This window comes from Ochotona curzoniae, unplaced genomic scaffold (genome assembly GCF_017591425.1).
Source record: "Ochotona curzoniae isolate NIBS_2020 unplaced genomic scaffold, NIBS_Ocur_1.0 scaffold_4937, whole genome shotgun sequence".
NCBI classification, from domain to species: domain Eukaryota; kingdom Metazoa; phylum Chordata; class Mammalia; order Lagomorpha; family Ochotonidae; genus Ochotona; species Ochotona curzoniae.
Window position 1 is genome coordinate 3,348,333 of NW_024467126.1, and position 17,982 is coordinate 3,366,314.

At 59.0% G+C, this 17,982-nt stretch overlaps 1 protein-coding gene across 1 annotated transcript in view; it reads left to right on the forward strand.

The window, feature by feature from the left end:
* LRP5 (LDL receptor related protein 5) overlaps positions 1-17,982 on the forward strand; it is an 84,899-nt gene that overhangs the window by 41,923 nt on the left and 24,994 nt on the right. Inside the window, exons 7-12 of the mRNA XM_040970962.1 lie at positions 1,034-1,430; positions 2,341-2,512; positions 6,487-6,703; positions 7,950-8,239; positions 11,169-11,395; positions 12,694-12,878. Coding sequence (XP_040826896.1) covers positions 1,034-1,430; positions 2,341-2,512; positions 6,487-6,703; positions 7,950-8,239; positions 11,169-11,395; positions 12,694-12,878 — 1,488 coding nt within the window. The remainder of the gene's footprint in view (positions 1-1,033; positions 1,431-2,340; positions 2,513-6,486; positions 6,704-7,949; positions 8,240-11,168; positions 11,396-12,693; positions 12,879-17,982) is intronic.

Here is a 17,982-nt window from a genome sequence, read left to right on the forward strand (position 1 = left end):
AGGGGCTGAATGTACTCTCTGGTTCTGAATGGGTCCTTCTGAGCTGACAGCACCCCAGCTCTGTGTCAGACCTGGGGGAGCCCCTTCCTCCGTGCCACTTTTGCCGGAAGTGTTGACCCATCCTGACAGGGCGGTGGGCTGGGTAGAACCTGAATGGTAATGGCTGAGGGCAAGCATGAGGCTTTCAGGGGTCTGAGCCCCCAACAGCCAGAGTAGGTTGGGGTGTGGGTCCTGAGGGAGCCCCAGGGCTGGAGGCACCTGGCTGTACGTGTGGGTTTGGCCCCTGGTACCGCTGTGTGCTCGCTTTGAGTCACAGGAGTTTGGGGCAGGGGATGCTGTGCAGGCTGCTGTGCAGGTATGCCTGGAGAGCTGGCAGATCCCGCCCTCCACTGGAGGAACCCACGAGGTACATACTTGCTCGCGCCCTGCCACAGTGTGCCATGCTGGGTCCGTTCTGTGTGGTTCTGGAGCCCCATGCTGGGTCCGTTCATCCGACGCCTTTGAGAACCTGGGTGTGATTTCCCAAGGGGCTGGTATGGTGTCTTGCTAACCCTTTCTCAGGGGCAGTTCTTGGAAGCCACCTGGGTGAGGGGGCATCAGGGACCCCACCCTTGGAGGCAGGGCCCTCGGGTCATTGTCCTGGTGACCTGGGGATTGCTCAGAGTACCCCCTGCAGCCTCCGCTCTGTCTTGGGGCCTTGGAGCTGGCACTGTATTGGGCACCTACATCGGTGTGCGAGACAGAGGTGAGCTCAGCTGGCAGGTGTCTGGCCCCACCCAGGAGTTGGGTGGTGAAAAGCAGACCTGTGTCTATCCCCACTCTGCAGTCATGGGTGGGGAGGGGTCGGGGAGGACTTTGGGTGGAAGTGACCTTGAGCCACCCAGGAAGAGTGGGGGTCTCAGGGGGGCTGCCTGTAGCTCGCTGTGCTCCTCTCAGGAGGGTGACCTGGCAGCTGTAGTGGGGCCTCACCCCGCCTGGCCCAGCTCTGCCACCCACCCCGCTGTGCGCTGACCCCCCTACCGCTGCCCCCCAGGGGCGGAGGAGGTGCTGCTGCTGGCGCGGCGCACAGACCTGCGGAGGATCTCGCTGGACACGCCGGACTTCACGGACATCGTGCTGCAGGTGGATGACATCCGGCATGCCATTGCCATCGACTACGACCCGCTGGAGGGCTACGTGTACTGGACCGACGACGAGGTGCACGCCATCCGCCGGGCCTACCTGGACGGCTCAGGGGCCCAGACACTGGTCAACACTGAGATCAACGACCCCGATGGCATCGCCGTCGACTGGGTGGCCCGGAACCTCTACTGGACCGACACGGGCACCGACCGCATCGAGGTCACGCGCCTCAACGGTACCTCTCGCAAGGTCCTGGTGTCTGAGGACTTGGACGAGCCCCGCGCCATTGTGCTGCACCCCGTGATGGGGTAAGGCGGGGCTGGGCTCCATGCGGGTGTGGCGGGATGAGGGTGAGGAGGCACCCCCCGTAGGTACACACCCGGCCCCAGGGCCTTCTTGGGCATCCGCTGGAGCAGGGCGTGGGGGAAACCGGACTACAGAGTTCTTCTCCAGCCCTGGAGGGGGGCCTAAGGCTCGGTGGATGCTGTGAACTGGCCCAGGTGCCAGTGGGCAAGGGTGGACTGGATCTGCAGTCCCTGCATGCTGGGTCTGTGCCTTGCCACACTCAGGGTTAGTGGCCGTGGCCTTCACCTTCAAGGGGGTGTGGAAGCCCAGGAGGCCTGGAGTGGAGGACAGAAGGCTGCTGCAGGGCAGGCTTGACCCCTGCCCAGGAGGGTCAGCAGGGCTGAGAAGTGGAGTGCCCCACCCCCAGGGTTTGATGGTGAGAAGGCAGAGGGACTGCCAGTGAACTTGGTCAGAGCGCCGCGGTCCATGTGTGTGAATGGGGGAGGAGCCAGGAAGCTGCCTCCAGGCCCCTCGCTGCGCCACTTAGCCCTGTCCCCTGTGCCTCTAGGGGTGCCAGGTCAGGTGCATGAGTTCATGGGGTCAGGGATGGGCGCTTGGGCAGGAAGGAGGATGGGGGAGGGGCAGGCAGGGGCAGTAGAAGCGGAGCCTGTGCTGGCCCTACACAGCCCATTCTTTGTCACCGAGACCTTGGCACCGTCTGCTCCCCATACTCAGAAGGCTCTGTCCATTCTGCGTCCTTCCCAGCATACCCCAAGTGGGGGCAGGAGAGGAGCCTGGGGCCTGGCAACCACCATTCCTTGATGCCCCAAATGTGCCACTCACCTGGCCACACCTGTGATATCTACCTCACACTCCTGGGTGGTGGGATTGGACAAAGATGGCCACTGCCATGGACCTCTGCTTCCTCTGCAGCCTCATGTACTGGACAGACTGGGGGGAGAACCCCAAAATCGAGTGTGCCAACCTGGACGGGCAGGAGCGGCATGTACTGGTCAACACCTCCCTTGGCTGGCCCAATGGCCTGGCCTTGGACCCACAGGAGGGCAAGCTGTACTGGGGTGATGCCAAGACGGACAGGATCGAGGTGAGTGGCGCCATGGAGGCTGTTGGGGAACAGGAGGGTGGCGTTCCCATGCTGAAGCCAGGCCTGGTGGACACCTGTGGGCGCCTGCGCCCTGCTCTGCAGCCAGGAGAGGTTCCCAAAGGAATAACAGGTGACAGAGGGCCCCCACATGGTACATTTGGGTCGTCGAGTCTTCAGCCTTGCCCCATGGGTGTTCCTGTCCCCTCTGCCAATGAGTGAAGTCAACAAATGGTGCTGGAGTGTCCACTGTATGGCTTAAGACACAGCCGGACACAGCCGGACACAGCCGGAGGTGCCGCCTGGCCTCGTGGCGCACAGCGATGCAGCTGGAGGTGCCGCCCGGCCTTGTGGCGCACAGCGATGCATTGTTGCAGATGGTGGCTTTCCTCACCACCCACAGTGCCAGCCAGGGACGCAGGTCTCTCAGCTGCCTGCCGAACACCTGTCTTAGCTCTTCAGCGCGTGCACCGAGGAGTGGGTTGCTGGGTCACACTGGGCTTTGGTGTCAGTCTTTCTGGGAAGTCAGGAAGCTGTTGACACTCCCATAGGGGAGTTGGCAAGGGGCAGGGGTCAGGATCTCCCGTGGCTCCAGCCCAGGCAGATGGCCTCTGGCCAGCTGATCACCAGCCTTCCTCCTTCCAGCCTGTTCCTGCAAACCTCTGTGGCCTCCTGCCACCATGCCCGTGCCCTCATCTTGTCCTGCGGTTCTCTGAGCGACAGAAGTGAGGAAGCTGAGGGGAGGGGGAGGTGGTGAGCCCACTGGACCCGCGGGACGGGAGGCTGAGGAGGGAGCATGTGTAGTTTCAGGGGAAGCCCGACAGTTGCCTGGGCCATGGGAGAATCAGGATATGAAGGAAGCCAGTCAGGGCTGGGGCCGGCAAGCAGCTCCCTGGCAGCTGGTCAACAAGCTGCCACCCCCCACCCCGGAGGAGTCCTGCTCGCCTTGTCTGGGGCAGCTGTCCTGGAAAGTAGGCGCCAGGCCAGCCCCCTGCAGCTGCACACGGGGTGGCAGCCCCCTCCTAACCCTCCATGGCAGCTGGCCGCCATCCTCTGTGACAGCAGGCAGAGGGGAGGGGACGGGGTGGCTCCTTTGCTGCCTTGTTCTAGGAGACCACCCTGGGGTGGGGGACGCTCCTGTAGTTCAGTGCTGACAGCCGCGGGTGACGCCTGCCCGCTATGTGTGGCCAGCGTACATGTGGCCAGCGTCTCGCTTGTCCCCAGCTGCCCCTGCTCAGCCTTTCTGACCTGGGAACCTCCGTGTGCCACTGGCCTTGTTCCTGGGTCACAGTGATGTAAGGCCCGTGCGTGGGTCAGAAGCCCCATGTCTGCAGGTGCCTAGGCTGGGCTCAGCTCATCCTGTGCTCCTCGCAGCCTGCCTCCCTGCTCCTTGCCAGGCCCTGAGCTCGCTCTGACCTGCTGCAGTCGCCCAACTGTGCCTCTCCCCACCCACAGATGCTCTGTTAGCAAAAGCACCTGGGGTCCCCCATCTCTCTGAGGGGTCCTTACTGAGGGTCAGGCCAGCCCTGTCCTCCTCCTGACCATGTGGATGCCAGGCTTGCGCAGCCCTTCCACAGGCAGTTCCCTTCTCCCTGAGCTCCTCTGAGCCCTGGGCCCACATGCCCGGCTGGCCCTGAGCCTAGCCCCTGGAAGCCGGGGGTCCGCTTTTGCCCTAGGCTGTGGCCCTGTGTGGAGTGGAGCGGGCACGCCTGCCCAGGGAAAGACCAAGTTACTTGCCAGGACCAGAAGCTTCCGCTGCTGCCCAGGGTTCGTACTGTGGCCTGGCGGCAGAGTGGTCATTCTGCGTGCCCACGAGCAGACATGTGGGCAAGCTGGCATCTGGCCAGACCATTCCGTTGTTTCTGGATGGGCCCTCCTTGGGTCTGGTTTCCTGTTGCAAGAATTGAGGGCGCAGGCAGGGACCAGCACTGAGCTCGGTGGCCGCACTGTATCCTAGGGCCCCTCGCGAGCACCGAGTGCCCTTGCTGATGAGTGGTGCAATGGGTTGGGCCCCTGTGTGTGGTGCCCCCATGTCAGAGCACCCCTCCAAGTGCTGCCAGCTCTGCTTCTGACCCAGTGCCCTGCTCACGTGCCTAGGAAGGCAGCGGCTGATGGTGCCAGTGTGTGAGCCGCGCCAGCCATGGGATGGAGAGCTGGCTGGAGAGCCAGGTTTCTGCTTTCCGCCTGACTTGCACCGGTCTTTGCCAAAGCCAGCTGGGGAGCGAACCAGCAGATGGAAGAGCTTTCCGTCTGTCGCTCACACTCACTGCATTCTGCCTTTGAAGAAACGAGTCAATCTAATTTTAAAAAATCAAAGGATGGTTTTTCACAGTCTGTGACTATTATATGAATTCAGGGTTTACAAATAAAGTGTGAACTCAGCGGCGTTTTCTTGCCCGCGTCTCCCCCGTCTACGACACGCTGTCCTTGACATGTTGTCCACACCTGCTTCTGTGAGCCTGGGGCTGCTGTGGCCTTCAAGTGGAACATACTTCCTCCCTTGGGCTCAGTTACAGAGAGACTAAAGGAATTTTTTCCATCCGCTGGTTCACTTCCCGAATGGCCCCAGTGGTCTGGATGTAGCCAGGAGCCAGGGGCTTCTCTCTGCTGGGTAGCTGAGGGGTCATTGGGTCATCTTTCAGTGTTTTCCCCAACTGCATGAGCAGGGAGCAGGATCAGAGGGGGAACAGCTGGGCCTCCAACCAGTGCCCATAGGGGATGTCAGTATCTCAGGAAGGTGCCACGGCACCGTGGTTATTCTTTTTAGTGCTCCTGGTTGGTGGCTGGGGACTGTCCCCCACCCTGGCTACCCCATGCAGGAGGGGCTGGAGACCCAGGCAGATCCCTCCTGGTGACAGGAGGACCGTAGCTTCTGAGGTGTTTCCAACACAGCCGTGTTGGCGTCACTGCCGGGTGCCCTTCTGTCATGGGAGCAGGATGCCGGTGGGAACCCCAGCCCACATGGCTGAGTCAGTTCCCTCGTGCTCACCAGAGCCGCTAGGAGAGGCCCGCAGAGCTGGGCAGGAAACAGGTACGTCCCAAGCCTGAGGTCCAGGTGAGGCCGTGGCTGTGTCCGGCTGGCTTGTCTCCCACTGTGGTGACACTTGTCTGTGGCTGGGTGTGCTGTGTGACTCGGCAGTCCCAGGCTGCTCCGGTGACCTCTATTCCAGGTGGGGAAGGGGGCCTCGTGCAGGTGCTATGCCCCTTGGCCGCGGGTCCCAGAGTGGCCCATCCAGCAGAGCGAATGGGGGTGCTTTCAGCTCCGTGCGTCTCGCCTGGCTTGTGTTTGGCCACCAGCAAACCGTGGGCCCTGTAGTCTTTCCCATGAGCTTGAGACGCGTGCCTTCTGGGGCGTGCCTCAGCCGCCCTCCTGCCTTCGACCACCAATCCCGTCCTGCTGCCCGAGACCCCGGGTGTTTGTGCCTTCCCCGCCTCCCCCCGTGGCCGGGCCTGCTGCGTGTTCTCTTCTGCATTTGGGGGTGGTTGCATCTCATTCCGTCACGGGCTCTTGCGAGTACGGATGGAGCCGCTGTATCTCGGCGTCCCTCAGCGTCCAGTGCCCCCACTGAGCGAGAAAGCAGCATAGACCTGGGGCAGACTTGGTCCTGCAGCCCCCCAGTGTTTGGAGACCATGTGGTGGGTGTCAGCTGGGATTGTACCCTGATGCACCTGTGCAGGCATGCCTAATCGATCCCAGACTGCTTGCTGAATTCCTCCTTCTGAGTTCCTCCCTTTGGGGCTCCAGTCCACAAGGATAAACAAAACACACGTCGCACCTCATGACGTGCTGCCCGTGCTAGTGTAGTGTCCACCCCCAGATAACGGGTGCTGTGGGCTAGGGTCCCTGAGCTGCCCTCAGCCGAGACTGCAGCAGTCACGGTGCCCGTGTGTGTCCAGCTGGAGAACAACAGCCGGCAGGGGCAGGTGGAGCGGAGGCTGTCCCAGGCCGCCCTCCAGGCCCTGTCTCTGCTGCTCAGGTGATCGGCGTGGACGGGACCAAGAGGCGGACCCTCCTGGAGGACAAGCTCCCGCACATTTTCGGGTTCACGTTGCTGGGCGACTTCATCTACTGGACGGACTGGCAGAGGCGCAGCATCGAGAGGGTGCACAAAGTCAAGGCCAGCCGTGACGTCATCATCGACCAGCTGCCTGATCTGATGGGGCTCAAGGCCGTCAACGTGGCCAAGGTCGTCGGTGAGTTGGGGTCCCTCCCCGTGGTGTGGCAAGAGGTCCTCAGCAGTCCGCCCCAGAGCTGTCGGCCCTCGCCATAGTAACTGTGGTGCCGGTGGGTGCCAGGGCCTGCCAGTGGCATCCCTGTGTGCCAGTCCTTCTTACTGCCCTCATTGCCCCTGGGGGAAGGGGACAGAGTGGGTGGGATAGTGGGTGACTGAGCCCATGGCTCCCCTGAGTCCACCTTGCTGGCCCTCCTGGGCTGAGATCACTGGCCAGCATGCTCAGGCCTGGCCTGCCCCGTGAGACATGGACAGAACTGATGTCTGTCTGCACGAGGCTCACCTGGCGCTCTGGGCTTGGCACCACAGCTTCTCTCTTTCTGGGAAGGATTCTACAAGTTAGACTGGACGGTGTGGTTGTGCAGACGGGCTGGGTCATGGATTCCTTGGCCGCGGAGAGAGCCCAGCCTCACTGTAGCCTTGCGTCCCGTCCCGTGGGCAAGCTGTCCTGACCCAGCCCACCGTGGGCTGGCGGCTGCAGCTGGGGTGTCAGAGGGGGGCTGCAGGTGTGTGAGAGGAGAGTGAGGGAAGGGTGACCGGGCAGGGCCTGGCCAGAGGCAGTGACAGTGGCTGTGGCAGCAGCTGTGTTGTGTCACTTCCTCCAGGTGACAGCCCTGATGGCTGCCTGCCAAGTGTGCCCCGTCCACGGTGGACACGGATGACACACAATGACAGCTGGGAGGGAACTGGAGCGGAGGAAGACCTTGGGACTGTGGTTTGCAGCCAAGGCATCGGGCATCTCTCACTCATTCTTGTGGCCTGGGAAAGCGTTCTTTTTTGAGTTGAAATCCTCAACAGGAAACCGAAGCAGATTTTGCTAATGCTTGGGCACCAGGGTGGGGCACCAGGCTGGGCCCGGTCTGCTCCCAACTGACGGGCATGTGGCAGTGAGTGGCAGGAGGGCTTCTGGAAGGACCTCGAGGGCCAGTGTCCCTGGGGAGGAGCTTGGTCCAGGAGGCGGACCCAGGGTCCTCCCTCAGCTGCTCCCCCACCGTCAGCAGCCTCTCTGGGTTTTAGTTTCCTCAACTGATGGAGTGAGTGAGGCAGCCAGCAACCCCGGGCGCCTGCACCTGCTTACTGCTGTCTCGTCGCTGCGTGGCCAGGAGCCAGGATGGCAAGGCGGGGCATTTACTGTCTCCACCTGTACCTGCTGTCACTCTGGCCGTGGGGAGGGGAGCTCATGCTTGCGTGCTGGCGTTCGCTTGCAGGCACCAACCCGTGCGCGGACAGGAATGGCGGCTGCAGCCACCTGTGCTTCTTCACGCCTCGTGCTACCAAGTGCGGCTGCCCCATCGGCCTGGAGCTGCTGAGCGACCTGCAGACCTGTGTCGTGCCCGAGGCCTTCCTGCTGTTCACCAGCCGAGCTGCCATCCACAGGATCTCCCTGGAGACTCACACCAACGACGTGGCCATCCCACTCACGGGGGTCAAGGAGGCCTCGGCGCTGGACTTCGACGTGTGCAGCCACCACATCTACTGGACGGATGTCAGCCTGAAGGTAGTGTGTGCGCACGGGCCCTGCGGCTGCCGGGCTTGGCCACGCTCTGTCCTGCCTTGATGAATGACCAGAGGACGCGGCTCCCTGCTGCCCATGCGGGTGACCGGGGCGGAGGTCCAGAACCCTGGCCCAGCCTTCCTGGCTATTTGGGAAGTGAATACAAATTCCGTCTTCCAGATTCTCTCTCACTTTGTTTTTCAAATAAATCAATCAATTTTTTTTTTAAAAAAAAATGAAGATTCCGAAGCTGGCGTTGTGGCACTCGTGTCCCACACGGGCCGCCAGCTCAAGTCTCGGCAGGCCACTTCTGCTCTAGCTCCTCGCATGTATCCTGGGAAGGGGGCAGAGGATGGCCCAAGTCCTTTGGCTCCCACACTTCCATGGGAGATCCAGAGTTTGAGAAAGTGCAGGTGCTCGGCACGGGCCATGCTGGTGAGGCGTGGGCCAAGCGCCTGCTGGTGGTTGACTGCAGCAGGGCGACACCTGTGTGTGAGTGTGACGTTGGCTGCTTCGCCTTACCCAGCCGGGCGTCTAGCCACTCCCTCGGCGGGGAGCTGGTACATCCCGGTCCCCTGGTGCGGAGTGACCGAGACAGTTTTTGCCACTGTTTGTGTGATGCAGCTTTTGAAAGATTTCCTGATTTTCAGAGTCAAAGTTTGCGGAGAAGGGGAGGGTTTTTTTTTTTTTTTTTAAGACTTATTTGTTTTTATTGGAAAGTCAGATTTACAAAAAGGAGAGACAAAGAGGAAGATTTTACATCTACTGGTTCACTCCCCAAGTGGGCACAACAGCCTGAGCTAAGCCAATCCAAAGCCAGGAGCCAGCAGCTTCTTCTGGGTCTCCTATGTGGGTGCAGGGCCCCAAGGCTTTGGGCCGTCCTTGACCGCTTTCCCAGGCCACAGGCAGGGAGCTGGATGGGACGTGGAGCGTCTGGGATATGAACTGGTGCCCACATGGGATTCTGGTGGTACATGCAAGGTAGGATTTTAGTGCTAGGCTACCACACTGGGCCTGGAAAAGGGAAGTTGTATGACATGGCCTCAAGGAGACTTCTAGCCCCCCCAGCCTGAGCCCCCCACTGCTGCAGTGTGCTATGATGAGAGAGAGGGGGAGACAGACCCTCTGTCTTTGGAGGCCCCATCACTGCAGCCAGAATCCTGGAACTTCCCTGTGGTCTTGCATGTGGGGTGGGAGGGACCCCAGCACTGGAGCCATCACCTGTAGCCTTCTCAGGCATGTTAGCAGGGAGCTGCATTGAAAGTGGAGTAGCCGGGACTTGAACCATTGCTCTGATATGGGATGTTGGCAACGCAGGCAGTGGCTCACCCACTCCTTCACGAACCTGGACTTTCCCACATAGCATTATAGCAGATATTTTGTTACTGACTCATCAACAGGATTTAAACAATGTTTAAGGAGTTATTGTATGTGTTTGTAAGATAAGGTTTTAGAGGGCCCAGTGTGATAGCGTAATGGCTAAAGTCCTCGCCTTGCACGCCCGGGATCCCATATGGGTGCCGGTTCTAATCCCGGTAGCCCCGCTTCCCATCCAGCTCTCTGCCTGTGACCTGGGAAAGCAGTGGAGGATGGCCCAAGACTTTGGGATCCTGTGCCCCCGTGGGAGACCCGGAGGAGTCTCCTTCGGATTGGCTCAGCTCTGGCTGTTGCGGCCGCCTGGGGAGTGAATCATTGGACAGAATATCTTCCTCTCTCTCCTTTCTGTATATTCACCTTTCCAATAAAAAATAAAAAATCTTAAAAAAAAAAAGAGGTAGGGTTATAGAGAAAAAGAGGCAGATCTTCCATCTGCTGCTTCATTTCCCAAATTGCTGCATGGCCAGAGCTGGACCAGGCTGAAGCCAGGAGCCTGGAGCTTTAGAATCTGGGTCCCCCATGTGGGTGCAGGGGCCCTGGCACTTGGGGCGTCTTTCACTGCTTTCCCAGGTGCGTAAACAGGGAGCTGGGTAAGAAGCAGAGCAGCCAGGGCTCCCTTCACCTGGTGCTCATAGGAGATCCCAGCATTGCAGGCAGCAGGCTAACCCACTGCACCATCACACAGGCCCCCATTTTTTCTTATATTGGCACATAGCAATGGCCTGTGTTTATGGGACACCTGTACATTTAGGGTCACTGGCACGTCTACTATTCCAGCCATTGTCTGTGTTGGGAGCATTTCGGGGTCTCCTCCCTGCCATGTGCAGGGGCCCTGTGATCGTGACCAGCCACGGCCTTGCAGCGCGCCTGCCTGCAGCCTGTATAGCACCCACGTTCCCTGCGGGCGCGGCCTTCTACACCCAGCAGCCATCCAGTCGCCAGCGCTTCCCCCCAATTCCAGATGGCGCCGTGGGAATTCCCATCTGGGTGCTAAAAGCCTCTTGTTTGTATTTTGAGTCGTTGGTCTTTGATATTTGTTAACTGATGATTTATTGGTTTAGCTGAAAGGCAGAGTTAGAGAGGGAGAGAAACCTTCCATCTGTTGGAGCTTCCTCCAGGTCTCCCACGCGGGTGCAGGGTCCCAAGGTTCTGAACCATCCTCAACTGCTTTCCCAGGCCACAAGCAGGGAGCTGGATGGGAAGTGGAGCTGCCTTGATTAGAACCAGCTCCCATATGGGATGTGGATGTTTCAGGCAGCGGCTTGGTGTGCTGCGCCATGGTGCTGTACCCGCCTCCCCCTGTGTTTTCATGGGGTTCTTGGGGTAAAGTTTGAGCAGGAAGCTTACTGGGCGAAAGGACAATGCTTTGAGAACTCGTGCGTGAGGTCTTTGTGAACTAGGCATCGCACACCTGGTCGTCGCCAGCTTGATTTCCTGCAGTGGTACTACTTGGCGACCTCCGATGCCAACGAGACGGTCCCCTGTGCGGTCAGGAGCTGGTGGCTGCCACGTCGGGGTCCCTGACGCGTGGTCCTCTCCTCCCCGCCCCGTGCAGACCATCAGCCGTGCCTTCATGAACGGCAGCTCCGTGGAGCATGTGATTGACTTTGGCCTCGACTACCCCGAAGGCATGGCCGTCGACTGGATGGGCAGGAACCTTTACTGGGCCGACACCGGGACCAACAGGATCGAAGTGGCCCGGCTCGATGGCCAGTTCCGGCGGGTGCTGGTGTGGAGGGACTTGGATAACCCCAGATCGCTGGCCCTGGATCCTGCCAAGGGGTAAGGAAGGCCAGGTGCCTGTGGTCCCCTCATGAGCCCCTTTGACAACATCTGCAGTTGGGTGGCAGCGTGCCATCTGTCATTGGCTTGTAGGGTCCTGAGGCCAGCGCAGTGGGCAGGGGTGGATGTCCCCTCTGGTCACCTCCCTTGCACCTGGTGTCTGTGCACACCTGAGCTCACAGCCGCTCAGGGCCTTGCCTGGGATCAAATGACCGCCAGGTGCACTGAGACCAGGACATGCCTCCCGGCCTCTGGGAGTCCCCGAGGCTGCTGGAAGGCCCTGGTGCGGGCCATGGAGCTGAGCCTGCCTCGGTCTGGGCACTCTGTTTGGGCATCAGAGCCTGGGTTTCCTTCCGCCTCCCCCTTCCGCCCTTGTGCCCTATGCCCTGTGTGGCCGTGGCTGTGGCTGCATCGTGGCCGGAGTGTTGCAGACCCAGCTGGGGGGGCGGGTCAGGAAGGCTCCGACAGCAGGGGTGAGGGTGGAGGGGGGTCGGGAAGGCTCTGACAGCAAGGGTGAGGGTGGAGGGGGGTTGGGAAGACTCCGACAGCAGGAAAGCTGGGAAACATCTTTCCGGAGTCTGGCCAGGCAGGCCAGGCAGGGCAGGAGCCGCTGACAGAGACGGCTCAGAGCAGAGACTTTTTGTTGTTTTTTAAAGAATTGTTATTTGAAAGGCAGAGTTACAGAGAAACAGAGAAAGATCTTCCATTTGCTGCTTCATTCCGCAAGTGGCCACAACGGCCAGAGCTGAGCTGATCCAAAGCCAGGAGCCTGGAGCCAGGAGCCTCTTCCAGGTCTCCCACGTGGGTGCAGGGTCCCAAGGCTTTGGGCCGTCCTCGACTGCTTTCCCAGATCACAAGCAGGGAGCTGAATGGGAAGTGGAGCAGCCGAGACACAAACTTGTGCCTATATGAAGTGCTGGTGTTACAGATGGAGGCTTAACTTGCTATGCCACAACTGTGCCCCATGGAGCTGAGCTTGAATCCCGATCCTGCTATGCCTCCTGCCTTAACTTACCAGCTGCGACTTTCTGCATGTCCAGTTAGCGTCTGTGCCCACACAGGTGTGCCAGAGTGGGTGTTTTAGCACCTAGTTTTGTATCTGTTGGTGGGCGTACCTGCCTCACAGGTGCTTGGGGCCGTAGCATGGTGTCAGCCCCTGGGAGAGGTTTGGGTCATGGCCCCCTCCCCTATCCTGTTCCCTCGGGGGACACAGAGGAGATGGCAATGGCTATGTTGTCTTGCATGTGCCTTCGGTGGACTCAGCCCGCCCCGCCCTGCCCCGTCCCTGTGTCCTCCAGCTACCTCTACTGGACCGAATGGGGCGGCAGGCCGAGGATTGTGCGGGCCTTCATGGACGGCACCAACGGCGTGACGCTGGTGGACAAGGTGGGCCGGGCCAACGACCTCACCATCGACTACGCCGACCAGCGCCTGTACTGGGCCGACCTGGACACCAACATGATCGAGTCGTCCGACATGCTGGGTGAGGCCTGAGCGCTCGTGCGGACCTCCTGGGGGAGGGCTAACGCCGTGGCTTAGGACGGCAGCTGCTGGGTGCTAGGTCCCAGCAGAGCCAAGTACCAAGACTGATGTCATGGTGAAGGTCAGCAGTGGGTGGGGAGGCTGAGGCCCAGGGCCCGTGCTCCATCTGCAGCAGCCCTGGATACCTACTTGTGCCTGTGGTCATGCAGGGAGCTCGCTTGGACTCCTGGCACCCCCCCGGATGGGCGCTGCACCCCTGTTTTCATGAATCCCTGAGCTCTCTCCCTGTGCCCGGGCTGGGGAAGTGGAAGGTCGGAGGGGGCAGGGCCCCGTGGGCTCTCTGGGCTCGTGGCAGAGAACAGCAGTGCCTGGCATGGTGAGAGCTGCGGGGAGCGCACCCCGGCACCCGGCTGCCCGAGGTGCTGGCCATGCTGGTTGTGGTGCTCCCAGCTCACATGTGTGCTGCATGGTTACATATGTGCTCCATGCACACCTGAGTGCCTTGTTATCAAGGGTCTATTCCACAGTCATGTGTGTTTCCTGACTTCCTGTGGAATGAGGATCCCTAGCCAGCTGAACTATTGGGGGAGTGGGGAGTTTCCCGACCTGGTTCAGACATGGCTCAGTTACTGAGACAGGGAGATGGTCTGTCTGCTGGTTCACCCCCCACCCCCCAGATGGCTGCAGTGGCCAGGGCTGAGTCAGGCTGGAGCCATCAAGGTCTCCCATGAAGGTGGCAGTGGCCCAAGCACTGGAGCCATCTGCTGCTGCTTTTCCCAGGTGACTGCAGGGAGCTGGATTGGAAGTGAAACCTTTGTAGAGTGAGCCATGGCCCGGATGGGATGCTGGCATTGTGGGCAGTGCCTCAGCGCTAGCCCTGGCTTAGCCGCTTCTGGTGAACAGCTCTGCCTGTCACCATCCAGTTCCAAAACTTTCTCATCTTGCCAGTGAGACACGGCCTGCTGGGCCCCGACTCCTCGTTGCTGCCCCCAGCCCTGGCGGCCCCACCTACTTTTCATCTCTGGATTTGCTCATGCTGGTAAAGACCTTTGCTTCATACTGAATAGCCAGGGTTGTCTCCCCTTCATAAACTTACATGGTTTATGTTGAAAATCAGAGTTACAGAGAGATCTTCCATCTACTGGTTCACTCCCTAAGTGGCTGCAAGAAAGAGGTGGGCCTGGCCGAAGTCAGGAGCCAGGGAGTTCTGTGTCTCCCACATGGGTGGCAAGGTGCCCAGGCATTCTGCACTGCTTTTCCCAGACCGTTAGCAGGGAGCTGCCTTGGAAGTGGGCGACGGAGCACTGGGGAAGTAACCGGGGCCACACAGGGTGCCAGCCTTGCAGGTGATAGAGGACCTTGCTACACCATGATCCGACCCACCCATCTCAGATTCTTTTTTTCTTAATTAATTTATTTTTTAAATGATCTTACTTAGTTGATTAGGGTACAATCAACCCTAGAGGGTCAAGGGCTACAGGAAAGTGGGTATACCATTATTTCCACATTAGTATCATTTTTTTCCCCCTGTATCTGGGATCAGGGGAGAAACAAAGGGAGAATCCCCACCCAGCCTCCCACCCATCCCAGGTCCCCGATGTGGGGCACGCTCTGAGGGTCCTGCTCAAGTGGTTTGATAGTTCAACAGTTCTGAATTGTTGCCAATCTCGCCGTTCGAATCGCGATGAAACCTATTCAGAGTCCACTGGCTGACATAGTCTCTTAATGATTGGGGTTCTGAGATCAGCAGTTCAGTTGGAAGGATCCCCAAAGAAACTTCATCTGAGGTGATCCCAGACCTGATTCTTGTGTGAGTTTACTAGTACAGGGTCCGGCACAGTCCATTGCCCCAATCAGCTTATGCACATGCTGGTTGTTGCAATTGCTGGGTCAGTTCTGTTTCCAGCCCTGTCATCCACTTGAACCAATGGGTGTTATAGTCCAGCTCAACTTCATACACAGTCCTTATGCAAACCAGTGGGAGCTGCTGCCCAGTTCGGGCGACTCCCCTTAACCCCCACCAGGCCTGCCCTCTACCCTGGTTCCCATGCTTGCCAGTATGTGCCACCGGCTTGTCCAGTCTGTCCCACATCCCATACTTGTAGCTCTCGTACTTGTCAATGGGCATTGAAGCCTAGTTCAACCCAACCAACCTACTATCCAGTCCACACACATACTGGCAGGTGCCTTTCTGTCTAGCCACCCCAGCCCCTGTCCTGGTTTTCGTGCTCTCCAGTGGGAGTGGTTATCCACGAGGGAGGTGCCCGCTATCTCCCTACTAGGCCACTCCAACTTCTGGATTATGCAATTTCCAGGTGGTTCCGGCATTTGACTTAACAGAATTGGTCCCCAGTGCCGGCATCTGCCATCTAATCCATCTCAGATTCTTAATTCTATGCTGCCCAAGGTGACGGACTTGGGGTCTGCCAAAGGGGGCAGTGGGCCACCCGCATGCAGCTGTGCCAAGCATTGATTTGGTTTCTTGGGCCAGCACTGGGAATGTGACGTCACTAATTGGCCATTGTGGGATATCCCAGTGTCCCTGGGTGGACGCTCCAATGCGAGTTCTTCCTCAGAACCCTCACTGTGTCGAAGGGAGCACTGATTGGCACGGCCTTCCCCAGCTCCCGTGCTCCCGAGGGAGGAGCTTTAAAAATATATACTGCATTTATTTTGTTTTTAATGATGCTTACATACTTAAGAAAGATGTATGCCCGTGTGAATCATGGATTAGCATGGGAAGGGTCGAGGAACGGGGAGAATGGATGAGACAACTGCTGGGGTTTTTTTTAATATTTATTGATTTTTATTGCAAAGTCAGATATACATAGAGAGGAGAATAGACAGAGAGGAAGATCTTCCGTCCAATGATTCACTCCCCAAGTGACTGCAACGACTGGTGCTGTGCCCATCCGAAGCCAGGAGCAAGGAACTCTTTTGGGTCTCCCACATCGGTGCGGGGTCCCAAGGCTTTGGGCCGTCCTTGACTGCTTTCCCAGGCCACAAGTAGGGAGCTAGATGGGAAGTGGAGCTGTCGGGATTAGAACCAGCGCCCATATGGGATCCCGGGGCTTTCAAGGCGAGGACTTTAGCTGCTAGGCCACTGCTCTAGGCCCAAGACAATTGTTTCTAATCTCGTTTTTTCTTCCTGTATCTTGAGAAAGTGGGAAGAGAATGGGAGAGGGCCGCTTGCAGCAGCCCAACCACACCAGCACCTGGGATGGGGGACAGCCACCTGATGTCATCCCAGGGTCCCCCATGTGGAGCATGCTCTGAGGGTTCTGCCCAAGTGGTTTCAATAGTTCTGACATGCTGTCGATCTCACTGAACCAAGGATGAGGAAACCCTTCCAAGGTCCGTCAGCTGACATGGACCACCTGAGAGTCTCCGCTCACCCAGATACTCACTGTCTAAGCTCGGCCAGCAGAGCTGTCCAGTTTGTTCTGCCCTTCATGGCGCTAGACATCCTCTTTAGGCCTCAATGAGCTGGTTGGCATGTCCCCCTTGAGCATCTGGGCATTCCGCCCACTGCACAAGCTTCAACAAACGTGGAGACCCAGTTCTGCCACAGGCACTCCACGGTCAGATTTTCCCTGATGTTGGAAATCTGAGTCTAGTGGACCAGTTGGGGTCCCCAAAGAAACCTCACCAAAGGTGACCCCAGACCTGATTCCTGTGTGTGCCAGCCAATGTGGGGTCTGGCTCAGTCTGTCACCCACATCAGCCTGCACACGCATTGGTGGTTACAGTCACCTGGTCATGTGCACATCAATGGATGCTAAGGACCAGCCCAGTCCTGCTCACCACACACTCGGCCCTCAATCACACTAGCAGGAACTACAGCCTATTTAGGGTGACCAGGTAACCCCTACCAGACCTGCCCCCAGCCCTGGTTCCTGTGGATCCTGTATGTACAAAAAAATTGATCAGTCCGTCCTATATCCCATTCAGTTCATGTATACGTCATTGGATGCTGGATCCTAGCTCAGCCTGACCAGCTTCACTATCCAGCCCACACTTAGGCTGTCAACTGCCACTGCCTATCCAGCCAGGCCCACCGCAAGCTCTGGTTCTCATGCCCATTGGTGAGAATTGCAGCCCATCACAGGGGCACACACAGTTCCCCTACTCAGCCCACTCCCTGCCCAGATCTTGCACTTTCCAGGTGATTCTGGCAGTCCAGGCTGACAAGGCTTGCTCCCAGTCCCACCACCTGCCAATCATTGCTACAGCAAAATCTGACCAGCCCACACTTACTCTGCTTCATGCATGTGCCAATGGGTATGGTTTCTTAGCCCAGCCTAACTGTCCCCTAATTCAGCTTACATGTAGGACAGCGGGTGTTGTAGGCTACTCAGCCTGGTCTGCCCTGAATCCCAGCTCTTATGCTCACCAGCAGGAGCAGTGGCCCAGCGGGGAGTCTTTGCAGCCTGGCATGCACACCCTTCCTCCTCCTCCTGCCACCAGGGCGGGCTCGTGCTGATGGATGCTGCAGCTCAGTCTGGCACGTCTCATTTCATTCACTAGCAGGTGCTGCAACCCAGCCCAGTCTGGTACATTCCAGACCCAATCCACACCCATGCTGAGGGATGCCCAGCTCAATTTACCTCCCCCATTCTGGCTCTTGGGCTCACCAGTGGGAACTGCAACCCAGCTGGGGGAATCCCCTCAGCTCCCCAACTGCACAGCTCCCAGCCACACATCTGGCACATGCCAGTGGTTGCTCTGATCCAGCCCAACATAACCCATCACCCAGCCTGGCCTGTGCCATCAGATGCTGCAGCCTGGCCTGGCCTGGCTTGCCCCCAGTTCCAATTTTGACTGGTGGGTGTTGTAGCCTAGCCCTTCCCAGACTGCCCCTGTCCCTGCCTTTCATGTAAAACGGTAGTGTGATAGCCTGGCCCAGCATGGCCCTCACCCCATGGCCCAGCCCTGCCCAGTCCACCTCCGCAGAGCCAACCCACACACCTGCTAACAAGTGAAGCATCCCTGCCGGCCTGATCAACACCCAGCCCACTCACGTGCTCACCAATGGGAGCGATGGCCCACCAGGCCAGTTCCCCAAGTTCCCCCACTAGGCTCACCCCCAGAGCCAGAGCTCATGT